Source organism: Pseudophryne corroboree, chromosome 11, assembly GCF_028390025.1.
Source record: "Pseudophryne corroboree isolate aPseCor3 chromosome 11, aPseCor3.hap2, whole genome shotgun sequence".
Lineage (NCBI taxonomy): Eukaryota > Metazoa > Chordata > Amphibia > Anura > Myobatrachidae > Pseudophryne > Pseudophryne corroboree.
The window spans coordinates 42,967,640-42,991,258 of record NC_086454.1 but is presented as its reverse complement, the minus strand read 5'-3'; the positions used below and the strand labels follow the sequence as shown (position 1 = coordinate 42,991,258).

At 41.3% G+C, this 23,619-nt stretch overlaps 1 protein-coding gene across 1 annotated transcript in view; it reads right to left on the bottom strand.

Annotated features, from left to right (window-relative positions):
• Positions 1 to 13,604: 13,604 nt before the first annotated feature.
• Positions 13,605 to 23,619, bottom strand: part of LOC134968631 (uncharacterized) — a 99,731-nt gene continuing 89,716 nt past the window's right edge. The window contains exon 8 of the mRNA XM_063944163.1: positions 13,605 to 13,921. Coding sequence (XP_063800233.1) covers positions 13,605 to 13,921 — 317 coding nt within the window. The remainder of the gene's footprint in view (positions 13,922 to 23,619) is intronic.

Sequence of the window (23,619 nt, the reverse complement as noted above, 5' to 3'; positions counted from 1 at the left end):
ATTTTTTCCCATACTGCCTCCTTGTCGGAGGGAGACCTTGGTAAAGCAGCCTTCAGGAGCCTGCGCAGGGGAAACGTCTCGACACTCCAAACTGTACCCCTGGGATACTACTTGTAGGATCCAGGGGTCCTATACGGTCTCAGCGTCATGCTGAGAGCTTGTCAGAAGCGGTGGAACGCTTCTGTTCCTGGGAATGGCCTGCCTGCTGCAGTCTTCTTCCCTTTCCTCTATCCCTGGGCAGATATGACTCTTATAGGGACGAAAGGACTGAAGCTGAAAAGACGGTGTCTTTTTCTGCAGAGATGTGACTTAGGGTAAAAACGGTGGATTTTCCAGCAGTTGCCGTGGCCACCAGGTCCGATGGACCGACCCCAAATAACTCCTCTTCCTTTATACGGCAATACACCTTTGTGCCGTTTGGAATCTGCATCACCTGACCACTGTCGTGTCCATAAACATCTTCTGGCAGATATGGACATCGCACTTACTCTTGATGCCAGAGTGCAAATATCCCTCTGTGCATCTCGCATATATAGAAATACATCCTTTAAATGCTCTATAGTCAATAAAATACTGTCCCTGTCAAGGGTATCAATATTTTTAGTCAGGGAATCCGACCAAGCCACCCCAGCTCTGCACATCCAGGCTGAGGCGATCGCTGGTCGCAGTATAACACCAGTATGTGTGTATATACTTTTTATGATATTTTTCCAGCCTCCTGTCAGCTGGCTCCTTGAGGACGGCCCTATCTATAGACGGTACCGCCACTTGTTCTGATAAGCGTGTGAGCGCCTTATCCACCCTAAGGGGTGTTTCCCAACGCGCCCTAACTTCTGGCGGGAAAGGGTATACCGCCCATATTTTCTATCGGGGGGAACCCACGCATCATCACACACTTCATTTAATTTTTCTGATTCAGGAAAAACTACGGTAGTTTTTTCACATCCCACATAATACCCTCTTTTGTGGTACTTGTAGTATCAGAAATATGTAACACCTCCTTCATTGCCCTTAACGTGTGGCCCTAATAAGGAATACGTTTGTTTATTCACCGTCGACACTGGATTCAGTGTCCCTGTCTGTGTCTGTGTCGACCGACTAAAGTAAACGGGCGTTTTAAAACCCCTGACGGTGTTTTTGAGACGTCTGGACCGGTACTAATTGTTTGTCGGCCGTCTCATGTCGTCAACCGACCTTGGCGCGTGTTGACATTATCACGTAATTCCCTAAATAAGCCATCCATTCTGGTGTCGACTCCCTAGAGAGTGACATCACCATTACAGGCAATTGCTCCGCCTCCTCACCAACATCGTCCTCATACATGTCGACACACACGTACCGACACACAGCACACACACAGGGAATGCTCTGATAGAGGACAGGACCTACTAGCCCTTTGGAGAGACAGAGGGAGAGTTTGCCAGCACACACCAAAAACGCTATAATTATATAGGGACAACCTTATATAAGTGTTTTCCCTTATAGCATCTTTTTTATATATTTCTAACGCCAAATTAGTGCCCCCCCTCTCTGTTTTAACCCTGTTTCTGTAGTGCAGTGCAGGGGAGAGCCTGGGAGCCTTCCCTCCAGCCTTTCTGTGAGGGAAAATGGCGCTGTGTGCTGAGGAGATAGGCCCCGCCCCTTTTTCGGCGGCCTCGTCTCCCGCTCTTAACGGATTCTGGCAGGGGTTAAATATCTCCATATAGCCCCCGGAGGCTATATGTGAGGTAATTTTAGCCAAAAAAGGTTTTCATTTGCCTCCCAGGGCGCCCCCCTCCCAGCGCCCTGCACCCTCAGTGACTGCCGTGTGAAGTGTGCTGAGAGGAAAATGGCGCACAGCTGCAGTGCTGTGCGCTACCTTAAGAAGACTGAGGAGTCTTCTGCCGCCGATTCTGGACCTCTTCTCGTTTCAGCATCTGCAAGGGGGCCGGCGGCGAGGCTCCGGTGACCATCCAGGCTGTACCTGTGATCGTCCCTCTGGAGCTAATGTCCAGTAGCCAAGAAGCCAATCCATCCTGCACGCAGGTGAGTTCACTTCTTCTCCCCTAAGTCCCTCGTTGCAGTGATCCTGTTGCCAGCAGGACTCACTGTAAAATAAAAAACCTAAGCTAAACTTTTCTAAGCAGCTCTTTAGGAGAGCCACCTAGATTGCACCCTTCTCGGCCGGGCACAAAAATCTAACTGAGGCTTGGAGGAGGGTCATAGGGGGAGGAGCCAGTGCACACCACCTGATCCTAAAGCTTTACTTTTTGTGCCCTGTCTCCTGCGGAGCCGCTATTCCCCATGGTCCTTTCAGGAACCCCAGCATCCACTAGGACGATAGAGAAAGTGGGATATAGAATAACAGCTGTGTTATATACGGTACAGTATGGAGTCAGTAATAGTGGGATATAGAATAACAGCTGTGTTATATAGAGTACAGTATGGAGTCAGTAATAGTGGGATATAGAATAACAGCTGTGTTATATACAGTACAGTATGGAGTCAGTAATAGTGGGATATAGAATAACAGCTGTGTTATATACGGTACAGTATGGAGTCAGTAATAGTGGGATATAGAATAACAGCTGTGTTATATACGGTACAGTATAGAGTCAGTAATAGTGGGATATAGAATAACAGCTGTGTTATATACAGTACAGTATGGAGTCAGTAATAGTGGGATATAGAATAACAGCTGTGTTATATACGGTACAGTATGGAGTCAGTAATAGTGGGATATAGAATAACAGCTGTGTTATATACAGGACAGTATGGAGTCAGTAATAGTGGGATATAGAATAACAGCTGTGTTATATACGGTACAGTATGGAGTCAGTAATAGTGGGATATAGAATAACAGCTGTGTTATATACAGTACAGTATGGAGTCAGTAATAGTGGGATATAGAATAACAGCTGTGTTATATACAGTACAGTATGGAGTCAATAATAGTGGGATATAGAATAACAGCTGTGTTATATACGGTACAGTATGGAGTCAGTAATAGTGGGATATAGAATAACAGCTGTGTTATATACGGTACAGTATGGAGTCAGTAATAGTGGGATATAGAATAACAGCTGTGTTATATACAGTACAGTATGGAGTCAGTAATAGTGGGATATAGAATAACAGCTGTGTTATATACGGTACAGTATGGAGTCAGTAATAGTGGGATATAGAATGACAGCTGTGTTATATACGGTACAGTATAGAGTCAGTAATAGTGGGATATAGAATAACAGCTGTGTTATATACAGTACAGTATGGAGTCAGTAATAGTGGGATATAGAATAACAGCTGTGTTATATACGGTACAGTATGGAGTCAGTAATAGTGGGATATAGAATAACAGCTGTGTTATATACAGGACAGTATGGAGTCAGTAATAGTGGGATATAGAATAACAGCTGTGTTATATACGGTACAGTATGGAGTCAGTAATAGTGGGATATAGAATAACAGCTGTGTTATATACAGTACAGTATGGAGTCAGTAATAGTGGGATATAGAATAACAGCTGTGTTATATACAGTACAGTATGGAGTCAGTAATAGTGGGATATAGAATAACTGCTGTGTTATATACAGTACAGTATGGAGTCAGTAATAGTGGGATATAGAATAACAGCTGTGTTATATACAGTACAGTATGGAGTCAGTAATAGTGGAATATAGAATAACAGCTGTGTTATATACGGTACAGTATGGAGTCAGTAATAGTGGGATATAGAATAACAGCTGTGTTATATACAGTACAGTATGGAGTCAGTAATAGTGGGATATAGAATAACAGCTGTGTTATATACGGTACAGTATGGAGTCAGTAATAGTGGGATATAGAATAACAGCTGTGTTATATACAGTACAGTATGGAGTCAGTAATAGTGGGATATAGAATAACAGCTGTGTTATATACGGTACAGTATGGAGTCAGTAATAGTGGGATATAGAATAACAGCTGTGTTATATACAGTACAGTATGGAGTCAGTGACAGTGGGATATATAACACCAGCTGTGTTATATACAGTACAGTGTGGAGTCAGTAATAGTGGAATACAGAATAACAGTTGTGTTATATACAGTACAGTATGGAGTCAGTAACAGTGGGATATATAACACCAGCTGTGTTATATACAGTACAGTGTGGAGTCAGTAATAGTGGGATATAGAATAACAGTTGTGTTATATACAGTACAGTATGGAGTCAGTAACAGTGGGATATATAACACCAGCTGTGTTATATACAGTACAGTGTGGAGTCAGTAATAGTGGGATATAGAATAACAGCTGTGTTATATACAGTACAATGTGGAGTCAGTAATAGTGGGATATAGAATAACAGCTGTGTTATATACAGTACAGTATGGAGTCAGTAATAGTGGGATATAGAATAACAGTTGTGTTATATACAGTACAGTATGGAGTCAGTAATAGTGGGATATATAACACCAGCTGTGTTATATACAGTACAGTGTGGAGTCAGTAATAGTGGGATATAGAATAACAGCTGTGTTATATACAGTACAGTATGGAGTCAGTGACAGTGGAATATAGAATAACAGCTGTGTTATATACAGTACAGTATGGAGTCACTAATAGTGGGATATGGAATAACAGCTGTGGTATATACAGTACAGTGTGGAGTCAGTAATAGTGGGATATAGAATAACAGCTGTGTTATATAGAGTACAGTATGGAATCAGTAATACTGGGATATAGAATAACAGCTGTGTTATATACAGTACAGTATGGAGACAGTAATAGTGGAATATAGAATAACAGCTGTGTTATATACAGTACAGTATGGAGTCAGTAATAGTGGAATATAGAATAACAGCTGTGTTATATACAGTACAGTATGGAGTCAGTGACAGAGGGATATAGAATAACAGCTGTGTTATATACAGTACAGTATGGAGTCAGTAATAGTGGTATATAGAATAACAGTTGTGTTATATACAGTACAGTATGGAGTCAGTAATAGTGGTATATAGAATAACAGTTGTGTTATATACAGTACAGTATGGAGTCAGTAATAGTGGGATATGGAATAACAGCTGTGTTATATACAGTACAGTATGGAGTCAGTAATAGTGGAATATAGAATAACAGCTGTGTTATATACAGTACAGTATGGAGTCAGTGACAGAGGGATATAGAATAACAGCTGTGTTATATATAGTACAGTATGGAGTCAGTAATAGTGGGATATAGAATAACGGTTGTGTTATATACAGTACAGTATGGAGTCAGTAATAGTGGTATATAGAATAACAGTTGTGTTATATACAGTACAGTATGGAGTCAGTAATAGTGGGATATGGAATAACAGCTGTGTTATATACAGTACAGTATGGAGTCAGTAATAGTGGGATATAGAATAACAGTTGTGTTATATACAGTACAGTATGGAGTCAGTAATAGTGGGATATAGAATAACAGCCATGTTATATACAGTACAGTATGGAGTCAGTAATAGTGGGATATAGAATAACAGCTGTGTTATATACAGTACAGTATGGAGTCAGTAATAGTTGGATATAGAATAACAGCTGTGTTATATACAGTACAGTATGGAGTCAGTAATAGTTGGATATAGAATAACAGCTGTTTTATATACGGTACAATATGGGGTCAGTAATAGTGAGATATAGAATGACAGCTGTGTAATATACAGTACAGTACAGTATGGAGTCAGTAATAGTGGGATATAGAATAACAGCTGTGTTATATACAGTACAGTATGGAGTCAGTAATAGTTGGATATAGAATAACAGCTGTTTTATATACGGTACAATATGGGGTCAGTAATAGTGAGATATAGAATGACAGCTGTGTAATATACAGTACAGTATGGAGTCAGTAATAGTGGGATATAGAATAATAGCTGTGTTATATACAGTACAGTGTGGAGTCAGTAATAGTGGGATATAGAATAACAGCTGTGTTATACACAGTACAGTATGGAGTCAGTAATAGTGGGATATAGAATAACAGCTGTGTTATATATAGTACAGTATGGAGTCAGTAATAGTGGGATATGAAATAACAGTTGTGTTATATACGGTACAGTATGGAGTCAGTAATAGTGGGATATGGAATAACAGTAGTGTTATATACAGTACAGTATGGAGTCAGTAATAGTGAGATATAGAATAACAGTTGTGTTATATACAGTACAGTGTGGAGTCAGTAACAGTGGGATATAGAATAACAGCTGTGTTATATACAGTACAGTATGGAGTCAGTAATAGTGGAATATAGAATAACAGCTGTGTTATATACAGTACAGTATGGAGTCAGTAACAGTGGGATATAGAATAACAGCTGTGTTATATACAGTACAGTATGGAGTCAGAAACAGTGGGATATAGAATAACTGCTGTGTTATATACAGTACAGTATGGAGTCAGTAATAGTGGGATATAACAGCTGTGTTATATACAGTACAGTATGGAGTCAGTAACAGTGGGATATAGAATAACAGCTGTGTTATATACAGTACAGTATGGAGTCAGTAATAGTGAGATATAGAATAACAGTTGTGTTATATACAGTACAGTATGGAATCAGTAACAGTGGGATATAGAATAACAGTTGTGTTATATACAGTACAGTATGGAGTCAGTAATAGTGGGATATAGAATAACAGTTGTGTTATATACAGTACAGTATGGAGTCAGTAATAGTGGGATATAGAATAACAGTTGTGTTATATACAGTACAGTATGGAGTCAGTAACAGTGGGATACAGAATAACAGCTGTGTTATATACAGTACAGTGTGGAGTCAGTAATAGTGGGATATAGAATAACAGCTGTGTTATATACAGTACAGTATGGAGTCAGTAACAGTGGGATATATAATAACAGCTGTGTTATATACAGTACAGTATGGAGTCAGTAACAATGGGATATGGAATAACAGCTGTGTTATATATAGTACAGTATGGAGTCAGTAATAGTGGGATATAGAATAACAGTTGTGTTATATACAGTACAGTGTGGAGTCAGTAATAGTGGGATATAGAATAACAGCTGTGTTATATACGGTACAATATGGAGTCAGTAACAGTGGGATATAGAATACCAGCTGTGTTATATACAGTACAGTATAGAGTCAGTGACAGTGGGATATAGAATAACAGCTGTGTTATATACGGTACAGTATGGAGTCAGTAATAGTGGGATATAGAATAACAGCTGTGTTATATACAGTACAGTATGGAGTCAGTAATAGTGGGATATAGAATAACTGCTGTGTTATATACAGTACAGTATGGAGTCAGTAATAGTGGGATATAGAATAACAGCTGTGTTATATACAGTACAGTATGGAGTCAGTAATAGTGGGATATAGAATAACAGCTGTGTTATATACGGTACAGTATGGAGTCAGTAATAGTGGGATATAGAATAACAGCTGTGTTAGATACAGTACAGTATGGAGTCAGTAATAGTGGGATATAGAATAACAGCTGTGTTATATACGGTACAGTATGGAGTCAGTAATAGTGGGATATAGAATAACAGCTGTGTTATATACAGTACAGTATGGAGTCAGTAATAGTGGGATATAGAATAACAGCTGTGTTATATACGGTACAGTATGGAGTCAGTAATAGTGGGATATAGAATAACAGCTGTGTTATATACAGTACAGTATGGAGTCAGTGACAGTGGGATATATAACACCAGCTGTGTTATATACAGTACAGTGTGGAGTCAGTAATAGTGGGATATAGAATAACAGTTGTGTTATATACAGTACAGTATGGAGTCAGTAATAGTGGGATATATAACACCAGCTGTGTTATATACAGTACAGTGTGGAGTCAGTAATAGTGGGATATAGAATAACAGCTGTGTTATATACAGTACAGTGTGGAGTCAGTAATAGTGGGATATAGAATAACAGCTGTGTTATATACAGTACAGTATGGAGTCAGTAATAGTGGGATATAGAATAACAGTTGTGTTATATACAGTACAGTATGGAGTCAGTAATAGTGGGATATATAACACCAGCTGTGTTATATACAGTACAGTGTGGAGTCAGTAATAGTGGGATATAGAATAACAGCTGTGTTATATACAGTACAGTATGGAGTCAGTGACAGTGGAATATAGAATAACAGCTGTGTTATATACAGTACAGTATGGAGTCACTAATAGTGGGATATGGAATAACAGCTGTGGTATATACAGTACAGTGTGGAGTCAGTAATAGTGGGATATAGAATAACAGCTGTGTTATATAGAGTACAGTATGGAATCAGTAATACTGGGATATAGAATAACAGCTGTGTTATATACAGTACAGTATGGAGACAGTAATAGTGGAATATAGAATAACAGCTGTGTTATATACAGTACAGTATGGAGTCATTAATAGTGGAATATAGAATAACAGCTGTGTTATATACAGTACAGTATGGAGTCAGTGACAGAGGGATATAGAATAACAGCTGTGTTATATACAGTACAGTATGGAGTCAGTAATAGTGGTATATAGAATAACAGTTGTGTTATATACAGTACAGTATGGAGTCAGTAATAGTGGTATATAGAATAACAGTTGTGTTATATACAGTACAGTATGGAGTCAGTAATAGTGGGATATGGAATAACAGCTGTGTTATATACAGTACAGTATGGAGTCAGTAATAGTGGTATATAGAATAACAGTTGTGTTATATACAGTACAGTATGGAGTCAGTAATAGTGGGATATAGAATAACAGCCATGTTATATACAGTACAGTATGGAGTCAGTAATAGTGGGATATAGAATAACAGCTGTGTTATATATAGTACAGTATGGAGTCAGTAATAGTTGGATATAGAATAACAGCTGTTTTATATACGGTACAATATGGGGTCAGTAATAGTGAGATATAGAATGACAGCTGTGTAATATACAGTACAGTATGGAGTCAGTAATAGTGGGATATAGAATAATAGCTGTGTTATATACAGTACAGTGTGGAGTCAGTAATAGTGGGATATAGAATAACAGCTGTGTTATATACAGTACAGTATGGAGTCAGTAATAGTGGGATATAGAATAACAGCTGTGTTATATATAGTACAGTATGGAGTCAGTAATAGTGGGATATGAAATAACAGTTGTGTTATATACGGTACAGTATGGAGTCAGTAATAGTGGGATATGGAATAACAGTAGTGTTATATACAGTACAGTATGGAGTCAGTAATAGTGAGATATAGAATAACAGTTGTGTTATATACAGTACAGTGTGGAGTCAGTAACAGTGGGATATAGAATAACAGCTGTGTTATATACAGTACAGTATGGAGTCAGTAATAGTGGAATATAGAATAACAGCTGTGTTATATACAGTACAGTATGGAGTCAGTAACAGTGGGATATAGAATAACTGCTGTGTTATATACAGTACAGTATGGAGTCAGTAACAGTGGTATATAGAATAACAGCTGTGTTATATACAGTACAGTATGGAGTCAGTAATAGTGGGATATAGAATAATAGATGTGTTATATACAGTACAGTATGGAGTCAGTGACAGTGGGATATAGAATAACAGCTGTGTTATATATAGTACAGTATGGAATCAGTAATAGTGGGATATAGAATAACAGCTGTGTTATATACAGTACAGTATGGAGTAAGTAATAGTGGGATATAGAATAACAGCTGTGTTATACACAGTACAGCATGTAGTCAGTAATAGTGGGATATATAATAACAGCTGTGTTATATACAGTACAGTATGGAATCAGTAACAGTGGGATACAGAATAACAGCTGTGTTATATACAGTACAGTATGGAGTCAGTAATAGTGGGATATAGAATAACAGCTGTGTTATATACAGTACAGTGTGGAGTCAGTAATAGTGGGATATAGAATAACAGCTGTGTTATATACAGTACAGTATGGAGTCAGTAATAGTGGGATATAGAATAACAGCTGTGTTATATATAGTACAGTATGGAGTCAGTAATAGTTGGATATAGAATAACAGCTGTGTTATATACGGTACAGTATGGAGTCAGTAATAGTGGGATATGGAATAACAGTTGTGTTATATACAGTACAGTATGGAATTAGTAATAGTGGGATATAGAATAACAGTTGTGTTATATACAGTACAGTATGGATTCAGTAACAGTGGGATATAAAATAACAGCTGTGTTATATACAGTACAGTGTGGAGTCAGTAATAGTGGGATATAGAATAACAGCTGTGTTATATACAGTACAGTATGGAGTCAGTAACAGTGGGATATATAATAACAGCTGTGTTATATACAGTACAGTATGGAGTCAGTAACAATGGGATATGGAATAACAGCTGTGTTATATATAGTACAGTATGGAGTCAGTAATAGTGGGATATAGAATAACAGTTGTGTTATATACAGTACAGTGTGGAGTCAGTAATAGTGGGATATAGAATAACAGCTGTGTTATATACGGTACAATATGGAGTCAGTAACAGTGGGATATAGAATACCAGCTGTGTTATATACAGTACAGTATAGAGTCAGTGACAGTGGGATATAGAATAACAGCTGTGTTATATACAGTACAGTATGGAGTCAGTGACAGAGGGATATAGAATAACAGCTGTGTTATATACAGTACAGTGCGGAGTCAGTAATAGTGGGAAATGGAATAACAGCTGTGTTTTATACGGTACAGTATGGAGTTAGTAATAGTGGGATATAGAATAACAGCTGTGTTATATACAGTACAGTATGGAGTCAGTAACAGTGGGCTATAGAATAACAGCTGTGTTATATACAGTACAGCATGGAGTCAGTAACAGTGGGGTATATAACACCAGCTGTGTTATATACAGTACTGTATGGAGTCAGTAACAGTGGGATATAAAATAACAGCTGTGTTATATACGGTACAGTATGGAGTCAGTAATAGTGGAATATAGAATAACAGCTGTGTTATATACAGTACAGTATGGAGTCAGTAACAGTGGGCTATAGAATAACAGCTGTGTTATATATAGTACAGTATGGAGTCAGTAATAGTGGGATATAGAATAACAGCTGTGTTATATACAGTACAGTATGGAGTCAGTAACTGTGGGCTATAGAATAACAGCTGTGTTATATATAGTACAGTATGGAGTCAGTAACAGTGGGCTATAGAATAACAGCTGTGTTATATATAGTACAGTATGGAGTCAGTAATAGTGGGATATAGAATAACAGCTGTGTTATATACAGTACAGTATGGAGTCAGTAACAGTGGGATATGGAATAACAGCTGTGTTATATACAGTACAGTATGGAATCAGTAATAGTGGGATATAGAATAACAGCTGTGTTATATACAGTACAGTATGGAGTCAGTAACAGTGGGATATAGAATAACAGCTGTGTTATATACGGTATAGTATGGAGTCAGTAACAGTGGGATATAGAATAACAGCTGTGTTATATACGGTATAGTATGGAGTCAGTAACAGTGGGATATAGAATAACAGCTGTGTTATATACAGTACAGTATGGAGTCAGTAATAGTTGGATATAGAATAACAGCTGTTTTATATACGGTACAATATGGGGTCAGTAATAGTGAGATATAGAATGACAGCTGTGTAATATACAGTACAGTATGGAGTCAGTAATAGTGGGATATAGAATAACAGCTGTGTTATATACAGTACAGTATGGAGTCAGTAACAGTGGGATATGGAATAACAGCTGTGTTATATACAGTACAGTATGGAATCAGTAATAGTGGAATATAGAATAACAGCTGTGTTATATACAGTACAGTGCGGAGTCAGTAATAGTGGGAAATGGAATAACAGCTGTGTTATATACGGTACAGTATGGAGTTAGTAATAGTGGGATATAGAATAACAGCTGTGTTATATACAGTACAGTATGGAGTCAGTAATAGTGGGATATAGAATAACAGCTGTGTTATATACAGTACAGTATGGAGTCAGTAACAGTGGGCTATAGAATAACAGCTGTGTTATATACAGTACAGCATGGAGTCAGTAACAGTGGGGTATATAACACCAGCTGTGTTATATACAGTACTGTATGGAGTCAGTAACAGTGGGATATAAAATAACAGCTGTGTTATATACGGAACAGTATGGAGTCAGTAATAGTGGAATATAGAATAACAGCTGTGTTATATACAGTACAGTATGGAGTCAGTAACAGTGGGCTATAGAATAACAGCTGTGTTATATATAGTACAGTATGGAGTCAGTAATAGTGGGATATAGAATAACAGCTGTGTTATATATAGTACAGTATGGAGTCAGTAATAGTGGGATATAGAATAACAGCTGTGTTATATATAGTACAGTATGGAGTCAGTAATAGTGGGATATAGAATAACAGTTGTGTTATATACAGTACAGTATGGAGTCAGTAACAGTGGGATATGGAATAACAGCTGTGTTATATACAGTACAGTATGGAATCAGTAATAGTGGGATATAGAATGACAGCTGTGTAATATACAGTACAGTATGGAGTCAGTAATAGTGGGATATAGAATAACAGCTGTGTTATATACAGTACAGTATGGAGTCAGTAACAGTGGGATATGGAATAACAGCTGTGTTATATACAGTACAGTATGGAATCAGTAATAGTGGGATATAGAATGACAGCTGTGTAATATACAGTACAGTATGGAGTCAGTAATAGTGGGATATAGAATAACAGCTGTGTTATATATAGTACAGTATGGAGTCAGTAATAGTGGGATATAGAATAACAGCTGTGTTATATACAGTACAGTGTGGAGTCAGTAATACTGGGATATAGAATAACAGTTGTGTTATATATAGTACAGTATGGAGTCAGTAATAGTGGGATATAGAATAACAGATGTGTTATATACAGTACAGTATGGAGTCAGTAACAGTGGGATATGGAATAACAGCTGTGTTATATACAGTACAGTATGGAGTCAGTAATAGTTGGATATAGAATAACAGCTGTGGTATATACAGTACAGTATGGAGTCAGTAATAGTGGGATATATAATAACAGCTGTGTTATATACAGTACAGTATGGAGTCAGTAATACTGGGATATAGAATAGCAGCTGTGTTATATACAGTATGGAATCAGTAATAGTGGAATATAGAATAACAGCTGTGTTATATACAGTACAGTATGGAGTCAGTAACAGTGGGATATAGAATAACAGCTGTGTTATATACAGTACAGTATGGAGTCAGTAACAGTGGGATATGGAATAACAGCTGTGTTATATACAGTACAGTATGGAGTCAGTAACAGTGGGATATGGAATAACAGCTGTGTTATATACAGTACAGTATGGAGTCAGTAATAGTGGGATATAGAATAACAGCTGTGTTATATACAGTACAGTATGGAGTCAATAACAGTGGGATACAGAATAACAGCTGTGTTATATACAGTACAGTATGGAGTCAGTAATAGTGGGATATAGAATAACAGCTGTGTTATATACAGTACAGTATGGAATCAGTAATAGTGGTATATAGAATAACAGCTGTGTTATATACAGTACAGTATGGAGTCAGTAATAGTGCAATATAGAATGACAGCTGTGTTATATACAGAGAGTACAGAAAAATATAAATATTTTGCTACTTACTCAGGTCACACAATGTATATGTGATATATCTAGGCTCTACAAAACTGTCATGTAGAACTTCACACCTGAATCTCTTCCCCATGTCCGTTATTGTCGGGTGGAATTTCATAGTGCTAGTGACATAAAACAGGCCATTTGGTTCAGGGAGGGCGTTACTGGTGTGTGAGTCTTTTATGGTCTCATCTTCCTTGTACCATGTAACTGTGATCTGTGATGGGGAAAATGAATGAATTCTACATGACAGATCTATCTGGTCACCGACAGAGAGAGAGTTCTGTGTCCTCTGTATTCTATCCAGCACAGGACGAGCTGAAATATAACATAGTATAGTCAGTAAGGATAAGTAGAGATGAGATATCACACAGTACAGTCAGTAAGGATAAGAAGAGATGAGATATCACACAGTACAGTCAGTAAGGGTAAGAGGAGATGAGATATCACACAGTACAGTCAGTAAGGATAAGAAGAGATGAGATATCACACAGTACAGTCAGTAAGGATAAGAGGAGATGAGATATCACACAGTACAGTCAGTAAGGGTAAGAAGAGATGAGATATCATACAGTACAGTCAGTAGGGATAAGAGGAGCTGAGATATCACACAGTACAGTCAGTAAGGATAAGAGGAGATGAGATATCACACGGTGCAGTCAGTAAGGATAAGAGGAGATGAGATATCACACGGTGCAGTCAGTAAGGATAAGAGGAGATGAGATATCACACAGTACAGTCAGTAAGGATAAGAGGAGATGAGATATCACACGGTGCAGTCAGTAAGGATAAGAGGAGATGAGATATCACACAGTACAGTCAGTAAGGATAAGAGGAGATGAGATATCACACAGTACAGTCAGTAAGGATAAGAGGAGATGAGATATCACACGGTGCAGTCAGTAAGGATAAGAGGAGATGAGATATCACACAGTACAGTCAGTAAGGATAAGAGGAGATGAGATATCACACGGTGCAGTCAGTAAGGATAAGAGGAGATGAGATATCACACAGTACAGTCAGTAAGGATAAGAGGAGATGAGATATCACACAGTACAGTCAGTAAGGATAAGAGGAGATGAGATATCACACGGTGCAGTCAGTAAGGATAAGAGGAGATGAGATATCACACAGTACAGTCAGTAAGGATAAGAGGAGATGAGATATCACACGGTGCAGTCAGTAAGGATAAGAGGAGATGAGATATCACACAGTACAGTCAGTAAGGATAAGAGGAGATGAGATATCACACAGTACAGTCAGTAAGGATACCAGGAGATGAGATATCACACAGTACAGTCAGTAAGGATAAGAGGAGATGAGATATCACACAGTACAGTCAGTAAGGATAAGAGGAGATGAGATATCACACAGTACAGTCAGTAAGGATAAGAGGAGATGAGATATCACATGGTACAGTCAGTAAGGATAAGAGGAGATGAGATATCACACAGTACAGTCAGTAATGATAGGAGGAGAAGAGATATCACACAGTACAGTCAGTAAGGATAAGAGGAGATGAGATATCACACAGTACAGTCAGTAAGGATAAGAGGAGAGGAGATATCACACAGTACAGTCAGTAAGGATAAGAGGAGAGGCGATATCACACAGTACAGTCAGTGAGGATAAGAGGAGATGAGATATCACACAGTACAGTCAGTAAGGATAAGAAGAGATGAGATATCACACAGTACAGTCAGTAAGGATAAGAGGAGATGAGATATCACCATGTATAATTGATAAGCTATAGTGGCCAGACACTGTGCCAGCATCATAGTTAACATTTGGCAAATACACATTTTAATTATATATATACAGTTTCGGGCACTCATGCTATCCATAGATAAGAGGATTTTAATTACCTACTCGTATTATTATTACATTTTATTTCTAAGGTGCCACAAGTGTTTTGCAGCGTCATACAGAGGACAGTACAAGGAGACAAAACTTAGCATTACAGTAAATAAATAACAGAAATAGAGTACAGGTAACAGAGAGCAGCACAATTCTCAATACATAATACAGCTAAGATGTAAGTAGCAAGGGAGTGATCATCGTACTACTAGGGGCTGATGGCCATAGATGGAGATGAGCTTTTACTAGCAGAATAAACGCGGAGTAGGGGAGAGCTGCGAGTGAAATGTGTCGAGAAGAGGGCTTAGATAACAAGAGGAAAGAGGGTCCTGCTCTGAAGAGCTAACAATCTACTGTTAAATCCTTTTCACCGAGTACATAAGGGATACTAAGGACACTTAGTACGATGGGGTATAGATGGGGTCCAAAGGAGCAGGTGCACTTTAAATTTCTTCAACAGGGTGTGCTGGCTACTCCCCTCTATGCCCTCCCCCGCAGCCCAGTCTAGGAAAACTGTGCCCGAAGGAGATGGACATACTTGAGAAGGAAACATGACAAATACAATAGGTGGTGATATTAACGAACCAGCACACAGCAGAACAAACGCACTAGCAACAGCTAGTGAAACTAGAAAACAGCAACAGCTGCATAACCAACATCACATAAGAACAATAACTTGCAGGAAGGCAAAGCACAGAGGCGGACGCCCAGTATCCCTTATGGACTCTATCATCCATAAGGGATACTGGGGACACTATGGCCCTCATTCCGAGTTGTTCGCTCGCTAGCTAGTTTTAGCAGCCGTGCAAACGCATAGTCGCCGCCCACGGGGGAGTGTATTTTCGCTTTGCAGGAGTGCGATCGCTTGTGCAGCAGAGCGCCTGAAAACACATTTTGTGCAAAACACGACCAGCCCTGTAGTTACTTATTCTGTGCAATGATTGCTGCGACGAGTGACGTGGTATTGACGTCAGATACCCGCCCAGCAAACGCCCGACCACGCCTGTGTTTTTCCAAACACTCCCAGAAAACGGTCAGTTGCCACCCAGAAACTCCCACTTCCTATCAATCTCCTTGCGTTCGGCACAGCGACTGAAAACATCGCTAGAACCTGTGCAAAACCACGATGCTCTTTGTACCCGTATGCCACACGTGTGCATTGTGGTGCATATGCATACGCAGTTTTGCAGTTTTTTTTACTGATCGCTACGCAGCGAACAGTGGCAGCTAGCGATCAACTCGGAATGAGGGCCTTAGTATGATGGGGACGTCCCAAAGCTCCCAGAACAGGTGGGAACATGCTGAGATGCCTGCAGCACCGTACGTCCAAACTGGACATCCTCAGTAGTCAGGGTATCAAACCTGTAAAATTTTACAAACGTGTTTGTCCCTGACCAGGTGGCGGCCCGGCACAGTTGCAAGGCTGAGACACCACGGGCAGCCGCCCAGGAAGAACTCACAGACCTGGTATAGTGGGCCTTGACAGACCGAGGAATAGGCAAGGCAGCCGAAGCGTAGGCCTGTTGAATAGTAAGCCTAATCCAACAGGCAATAGACTGTTTTGAAGCAGCACAAAGAGGGAATCTGATTTTCGGACAGTAGCAGTCCTCTTGACGTAAATCCTCAGGGCTCGCACCACATCCAAGGACTCAGGATTTGAGGAAATGCCCGAAGCTGCTGGAACCACAATAGGCTGATTTAGGTGGAATGCAGAAACCACCTTAGGCAGGAACTGTTGTCGAGTCCTGAGTTCTGCTCTATACTCTTGAAAGACCAGGTAGGGACTCCTACAGGACAAAGCGCCAAGTTCTGAAACGTGCCTAGCGGAAGCTCCTGGCCGGAGCATGACCGTTTTCCACATAAGGTACTTGTCCTCCACTGACATCAGAGGTTCAAACCAAGAGGACTGTAGAAAAGTCAGAACAACGTGTAGATCCCAAGGTGCCGTGGGTGGCACAAAAGGAGGCTGGATGTGAAGGACACCCTGCAGGAATGTCTGTACCTCAGGCAAAGCAGCCAATTTCTTCTGAAAGACAATGGACAAGGCCGAGATCTGAACCTTAGAGCCCAACCTCAGGCCCATATCCACACCAGCCTGTAAGAAACGCAAAAAGCGCCCAGGTTGAAATCCGCAAGTGGATATTTTCGGCCCTCACACCAGGATATGTATAGTTTCCAGATATGGTGGTAATGCTTTGACGTGACAGCTTTCCTGGCTTGAATCATGGTTGCAATAACCTTACCCGGAATTCCCTTCTCAGCTAGAAGGTTCCGCTCAACCACCATGCCGTTGAACGAAGCCGCCGTAAGCCCGGGTAGACAAATGGCATTTACAGAAGAAGATCCTTCCGAAGTGGCAGGGGCCAGGGGTCTTCTATTGCCATGGCCAGAAGATCCGCATACCAAACCCTTTAAAGCCAGCCGGGGGCAATGAGAATTGCCTGAACTCCCTCTCTTCTGATTCTTTTTAGAACCCTAGGAAGCAACGGAATTGGAGGAAAGAGGTACACCTGCCGGTAAACCCATGGCGTTGCCATTGCGTCCACTGTCGCTGCCAGAGGGCCCTCATCCTGGAACAATAGCACTGAAGCTTGTTGTTGAGCCGAGAGGCCATCAGATCGATCTGTGGACAGCCCCACTGATCTGTTATCAGTCAAAATACCTGCGGGTGGAGACCCCACTCTCCTGGGTGAAGGTCGCGATGACAAAGGAAGTCCGCCTCCCAGTTGTCTACTCCTGGAATTAATATGGCTGATACCGCCGTTGCATTCCTTTCAACCCAGAGGAGAATCTTGGATACCTCCCGCATGCAGGCCCTGCTCTTCGTCCCTCCTTGCCGATTGACGTAAGCCCCCGCCGTGGCATTGTCTGATTGAATTTGAATGGCTTGACCTTGGAGCAGATGAGAAGCCTGCAGCAGAGCGCTGTATATTGCTCTGAATTCCAGTATGTTTATAGGAAGGCAGGCTTCGAGGCTTGACCACCTGCCCTGAAACTGTGCCCCTTGGGTGACCGCTCCCCAGGCAGAAGGCTCGCGTCCGTGGTCAAGAGAATCCAATCCTGGATTACGAAGCTCCGCCCCTCAAAGAGGATGGAGGGTTTCAACCACCACAGGAAAGAAATCCTGGCCTGCGGTGAGAGACGTATGACCCGGTGCATCTGCAGATGCGAACCCGACCACTTCTTCAGGAGATCCAGTTGGAATGTCCTTGCATGGAATCTGCCAAATTGAATGGCCTCAAAGGAGGCCACAATCTTTCCCATCAGACGGGTGCAAAGATGTACCGAGACCCTGTCTGGCTGCAGAACTGCCCGAACCAACTCCTGAAGTGCCTTTGCCTTGTCTGCAGGAAGGAAGACCTTCTGAGTGACCGTGTCCAGGATCATTCCGAGGAACTGGAGATGCTGGATTGAGATGAGATATCACACAGTGCAGTCAGTAAGGATAAGAGGAGATGAGATATCACACAGTACAGTCACTATGGATAAGAGGAGATGAGATATCACACAGTACAGTCAGTAAGAATAAGAGGAGAAGAGATATCACACAGTACAGTCAGTAAGGATAAGAGGAGATGAGATATCACACAGTACAGTCAGTAAGGATAAGAAGAGATGAGATATCACACAGTACAGTCAGTAAGGGTAAGAAGAGATGAGATATCATACAGTACAGTCAGTAGGGATAAGAGGAGCTGAGATATCACACAGTACAGTCAGTAAGGATAAGAGGAGATGAGATATCACACAGTACAGTCAGTAAGGATAAGAGGAGATGAGATATCACACGGTACAGTCAGTAAGGATAAGAGGAGATGAGATATCACACGGTGCAGTCAGTAAGGATAAGAGGAGATGAGATATCACACAGTACAGTCAGTAAGGATAAGAGGAGATGAGATATCACACAGTACAGTCAGTAAGGATAACAGGAGATGAGATATCACACAGTACAGTCAGTAAGGATAAGAGGAGATGAGATATCACACAGTACAGTCAGTAAGGGATAAGAGGAGATGAGATATCACACAGTACAGTCAGTAAGGATAAGAGGAGATGAGATATCACACAGTGCAGTCAGTAAGGATAAGAGGAGATGAGATATCACACAGTACAGTCACTATGGATAAGAGGAGATGAGATATCACACAGTGCAGTCAGTAAGGATAAGAGGAGATGAGATATCACAAAGTACAGTCACTATGGATAAGAGGAGATGAGATATCACACAGTACAGTCAGTAAGAATAAGAGGAGAAGAGATATCACACAGTACAGTCAGTAAGGATAAGAGGAGATGAGATATCACACAGTACAGTCAGTAAGGATAAGAGGAGATGAGATATCACACAGTACAGTCAGTAAGGATAAGAGGAGATGAGATATCACACAGTACAGTCAGTAAGGATAAGAGGAGATGAGATATCACATGGTGCAGTCAGTAAGGATAAGAGGAGATGAGATATCACACAGTACAGTCAGTAAGGATAAGAGGAGATGAGATATCACACAGTACAGTCAGTAAGGATAAGAGGAGATGAGATATCATACGGTACAGTCAGTATGGACAAGAGGAGATGAGATATCACACAGTACAGTCAGTAAGGATAAGAGGAGATGAGATATCACACAGTACAGTCAGTAAGGATAAGAGGAGATGAGATATCACACAGTACAGTCAGTAAGGGTAAGAGGAGATGAGCTATCACACAGTACAGTCAGTAAGAATAAGAGGAGATGAGATATCACACAGTACAGTCAGTGAGGATAAGAGGAGATGAGATATCACACAGTACAGTCAGTGAGGATAAGAGGAGATGAGATATCACACAGTACAGTCAGTAAGGATAAGAGGAGATGAGATATCACACAGTACAGTCAGTAAGGATAAGAGGAGATGAGATATCACACAGTACAGTCAGTAAGGATAAGAGGAGATGAGATATCACATGGTACAGTCAGTAAGGATAAGAGGAGATGAGATATCACACAGTACAGTCAGTAATGATAGGAGGAGAAGAGATATCACACAGTACAGTCAGTAAGGATAAGAGGAGATGAGATATCACACAGTACAGTCAGTAAGGATAAGAGGAGATGAGATATCACACAGTACAGTCAGTAAGGATAAGAGGAGAGGCGATATCACACAGTACAGTCAGTGAGGATAAGAGGAGATGAGATATCACACAGTACAGTCAGTAAGGATAAGAAGAGATGAGATATCACACAGTACAGTCAGTAAGGATAAGAGGAGATGAGATATCACCATGTATAATTGATAAGCTATAGTGGCCAGACACTGTGCCAGCATCATAGTTAACATTTGGCAAATACACATTTTAATTATATATATACAGTTTCGGGCACTCATGCTATCCATAGATAAGAGGATTTTAATTACCTACTCGTATTATTATTACATTTTATTTCTAAGGTGCCACAAGTGTTTTGCAGCGTCATACAGAGGACAGTACAAGGAGACAAAACTTAGCATTACAGTAAATAAATAACAGAAATAGAGTACAGGTAACAGAGAGCAGCACAATTCTCAATACATAATACAGCTAAGATGTAAGTAGCAAGGGAGTGATCATCGTACTACTAGGGGCTGATGGCCATAGATGGAGATGAGCTTTTACTAGCAGAATAAACGCGGAGTAGGGGAGAGCTGCGAGTGAAATGTGTCGAGAAGAGGGCTTAGATAACAAGAGGAAAGAGGGTCCTGCTCTGAAGAGCTAACAATCTACTGTTAAATCCTTTTCTCCGAGTACATAAGGGATACTAAGGACACTTAGTACGATGGGGTATAGATGGGGTCCAAAGGAGCAGGTGCACTTTAAATTTCTTCAACAGGGTGTGCTGGCTACTCCCCTCTATGCCCTCCCCCGCAGCCCAGTCTAGGAAAACTGTGCCCGAAGGAGATGGACATACTTGAGAAGGAAACATGACAAATACAATAGGTGGTGATATTAACGAACCAGCACACAGCAGAACAAACGCACTAGCAACAGCTAGTGAAACTAGAAAACAGCAACAGCTGCATAACCAACATCACATAAGAACAATAACTTGCAGGAAGGCAAAGCACAGAGGCGGACGCCCAGTATCCCTTATGGACTCTATGATCCATAAGGGATACTGGGGACACTATGGCCCTCATTCCGAGTTGTTCGCTCGCTAGCTAGTTTTAGCAGCCGTGCAAACGCATAGTCGCCGCCCACGGGGGAGTGTATTTTCGCTTTGCAGGAGTGCGATCGCTTGTGCAGCAGAGCGCCTGAAAACACATTTTGTGCAAAACACGACCAGCCCTGTAGTTACTTATTCTGTGCAATGATTGCTGCGACGAGTGACGTGGTATTGACGTCAGATACCCGCCCAGCAAACGCCCGACCACGCCTGTGTTTTTCCAAACACTCCCAGAAAACGGTCAGTTGCCACCCAGAAACTCCCACTTCCTATCAATCTCCTTGCGTTCGGCACAGCGACTGAAAACATCGCTAGAACCTGTGCAAAACCACGATGCTCTTTGTACCCGTATGCCACACGTGTGCATTGTGGTGCATATGCATACGCAGTTTTGCAGTTTTTTTTACTGATCGCTACGCAGCGAACAGTGGCAGCTAGCGATCAACTCGGAATGAGGGCCTTAGTATGATGGGGACGTCCCAAAGCTCCCAGAACAGGTGGGAACATGCTGAGATGCCTGCAGCACCGTACGTCCAAACTGGACATCCTCAGTAGTCAGGGTATCAAACCTGTAAAATTTTACAAACGTGTTTGTCCCTGACCAGGTAGCGGCCCGGCACAGTTGCAAGGCTGAGACACCACGGGCAGCCGCCCAGGAAGAACTCACAGACCTGGTATAGTGGGCCTTGACAGACCGAGGAATAGGCAAGGCAGCCGAAGCGTAGGCCTGTTGAATAGTAAGCCTAATCCAACAGGCAATAGACTGTTTTGAAGCAGCACAAAGAGGGAATCTGATTTTCGGACAGTAGCAGTCCTCTTGACGTAAATCCTCAGGGCTCGCACCACATCCAAGGACTCAGGATTTGAGGAAATGCCCGAAGCTGCTGGAACCACAATAGGCTGATTTAGGTGGAATGCAGAAACCACCTTAGGCAGGAACTGTTGTCGAGTCCTGAGTTCTGCTCTATACTCTTGAAAGACCAGGTAGGGACTCCTACAGGACAAAGCGCCAAGTTCTGAAACGTGCCTAGCGGAAGCTAAGGCCAGGAGCATGACCGTTTTCCACATAAGGTACTTGTCCTCCACTGACATCAGAGGTTCAAACCAAGAGGACTGTAGAAAAGTCAGAACAACGTGTAGATCCCAAGGTGCCGTGGGTGGCACAAAAGGAGGCTGGATGTGAAGGACACCCTGCAGGAACGTCTGTACCTCAGGCAAAGCAGCCAATTTCTTCTGAAAGACAATGGACAAGGCCGAGATCTGAACCTTAGAGCCCAACCTCAGGCCCATATCCACACCAGCCTGTAAGAAACGCAAAAAGCGCCCAGGTTGAAATCCGCAAGTGGATATTTTCGGCCCTCACACCAGGATATGTATAGTTTCCAGATATGGTGGTAATGCTTTGACGTGACAGCTTTCCTGGCTCGAATCATGGTTGCAATAACCTTACCCGGAATTCCCTTCTCAGCTAGAAGGTTCCGCTCAACCACCATGCCGTTGAACGAAGCCGCCGTAAGCCCGGGTAGACAAATGGCATTTACAGAAGAAGATCCTTCCGAAGTGGCAGGGGCCAGGGGTCTTCTATTGCCATGGCCAGAAGATCCGCGTACCAAACCCTTTAAAGCCAGCCGGGGGCAATGAGAATTGCCTGAACTCCCTCTCTTCTGATTCTTTTTAGAACCCTAGGAAGCAACGGAATTGGAGGAAAGAGGTACACCTGCCGGTAAACCCATGGCGTTGCCATTGCGTCCACTGTCGCTGCCAGAGGGCCCTCATCCTGGAACAATAGCACTGAAGCTTGTTGTTGAGCCGAGAGGCCATCAGATCGATCTGCGGACAGCCCCACTGATCTGTTATCAGTCAAAATACCTGCGGGTGGAGACCCCACTCTCCTGGGTGTAGGTCGCGATGACAAAGGAAGTCCGCCTCCCAGTTGTCTACTCCTGGAATGAATATGGCTGATACCGCCGT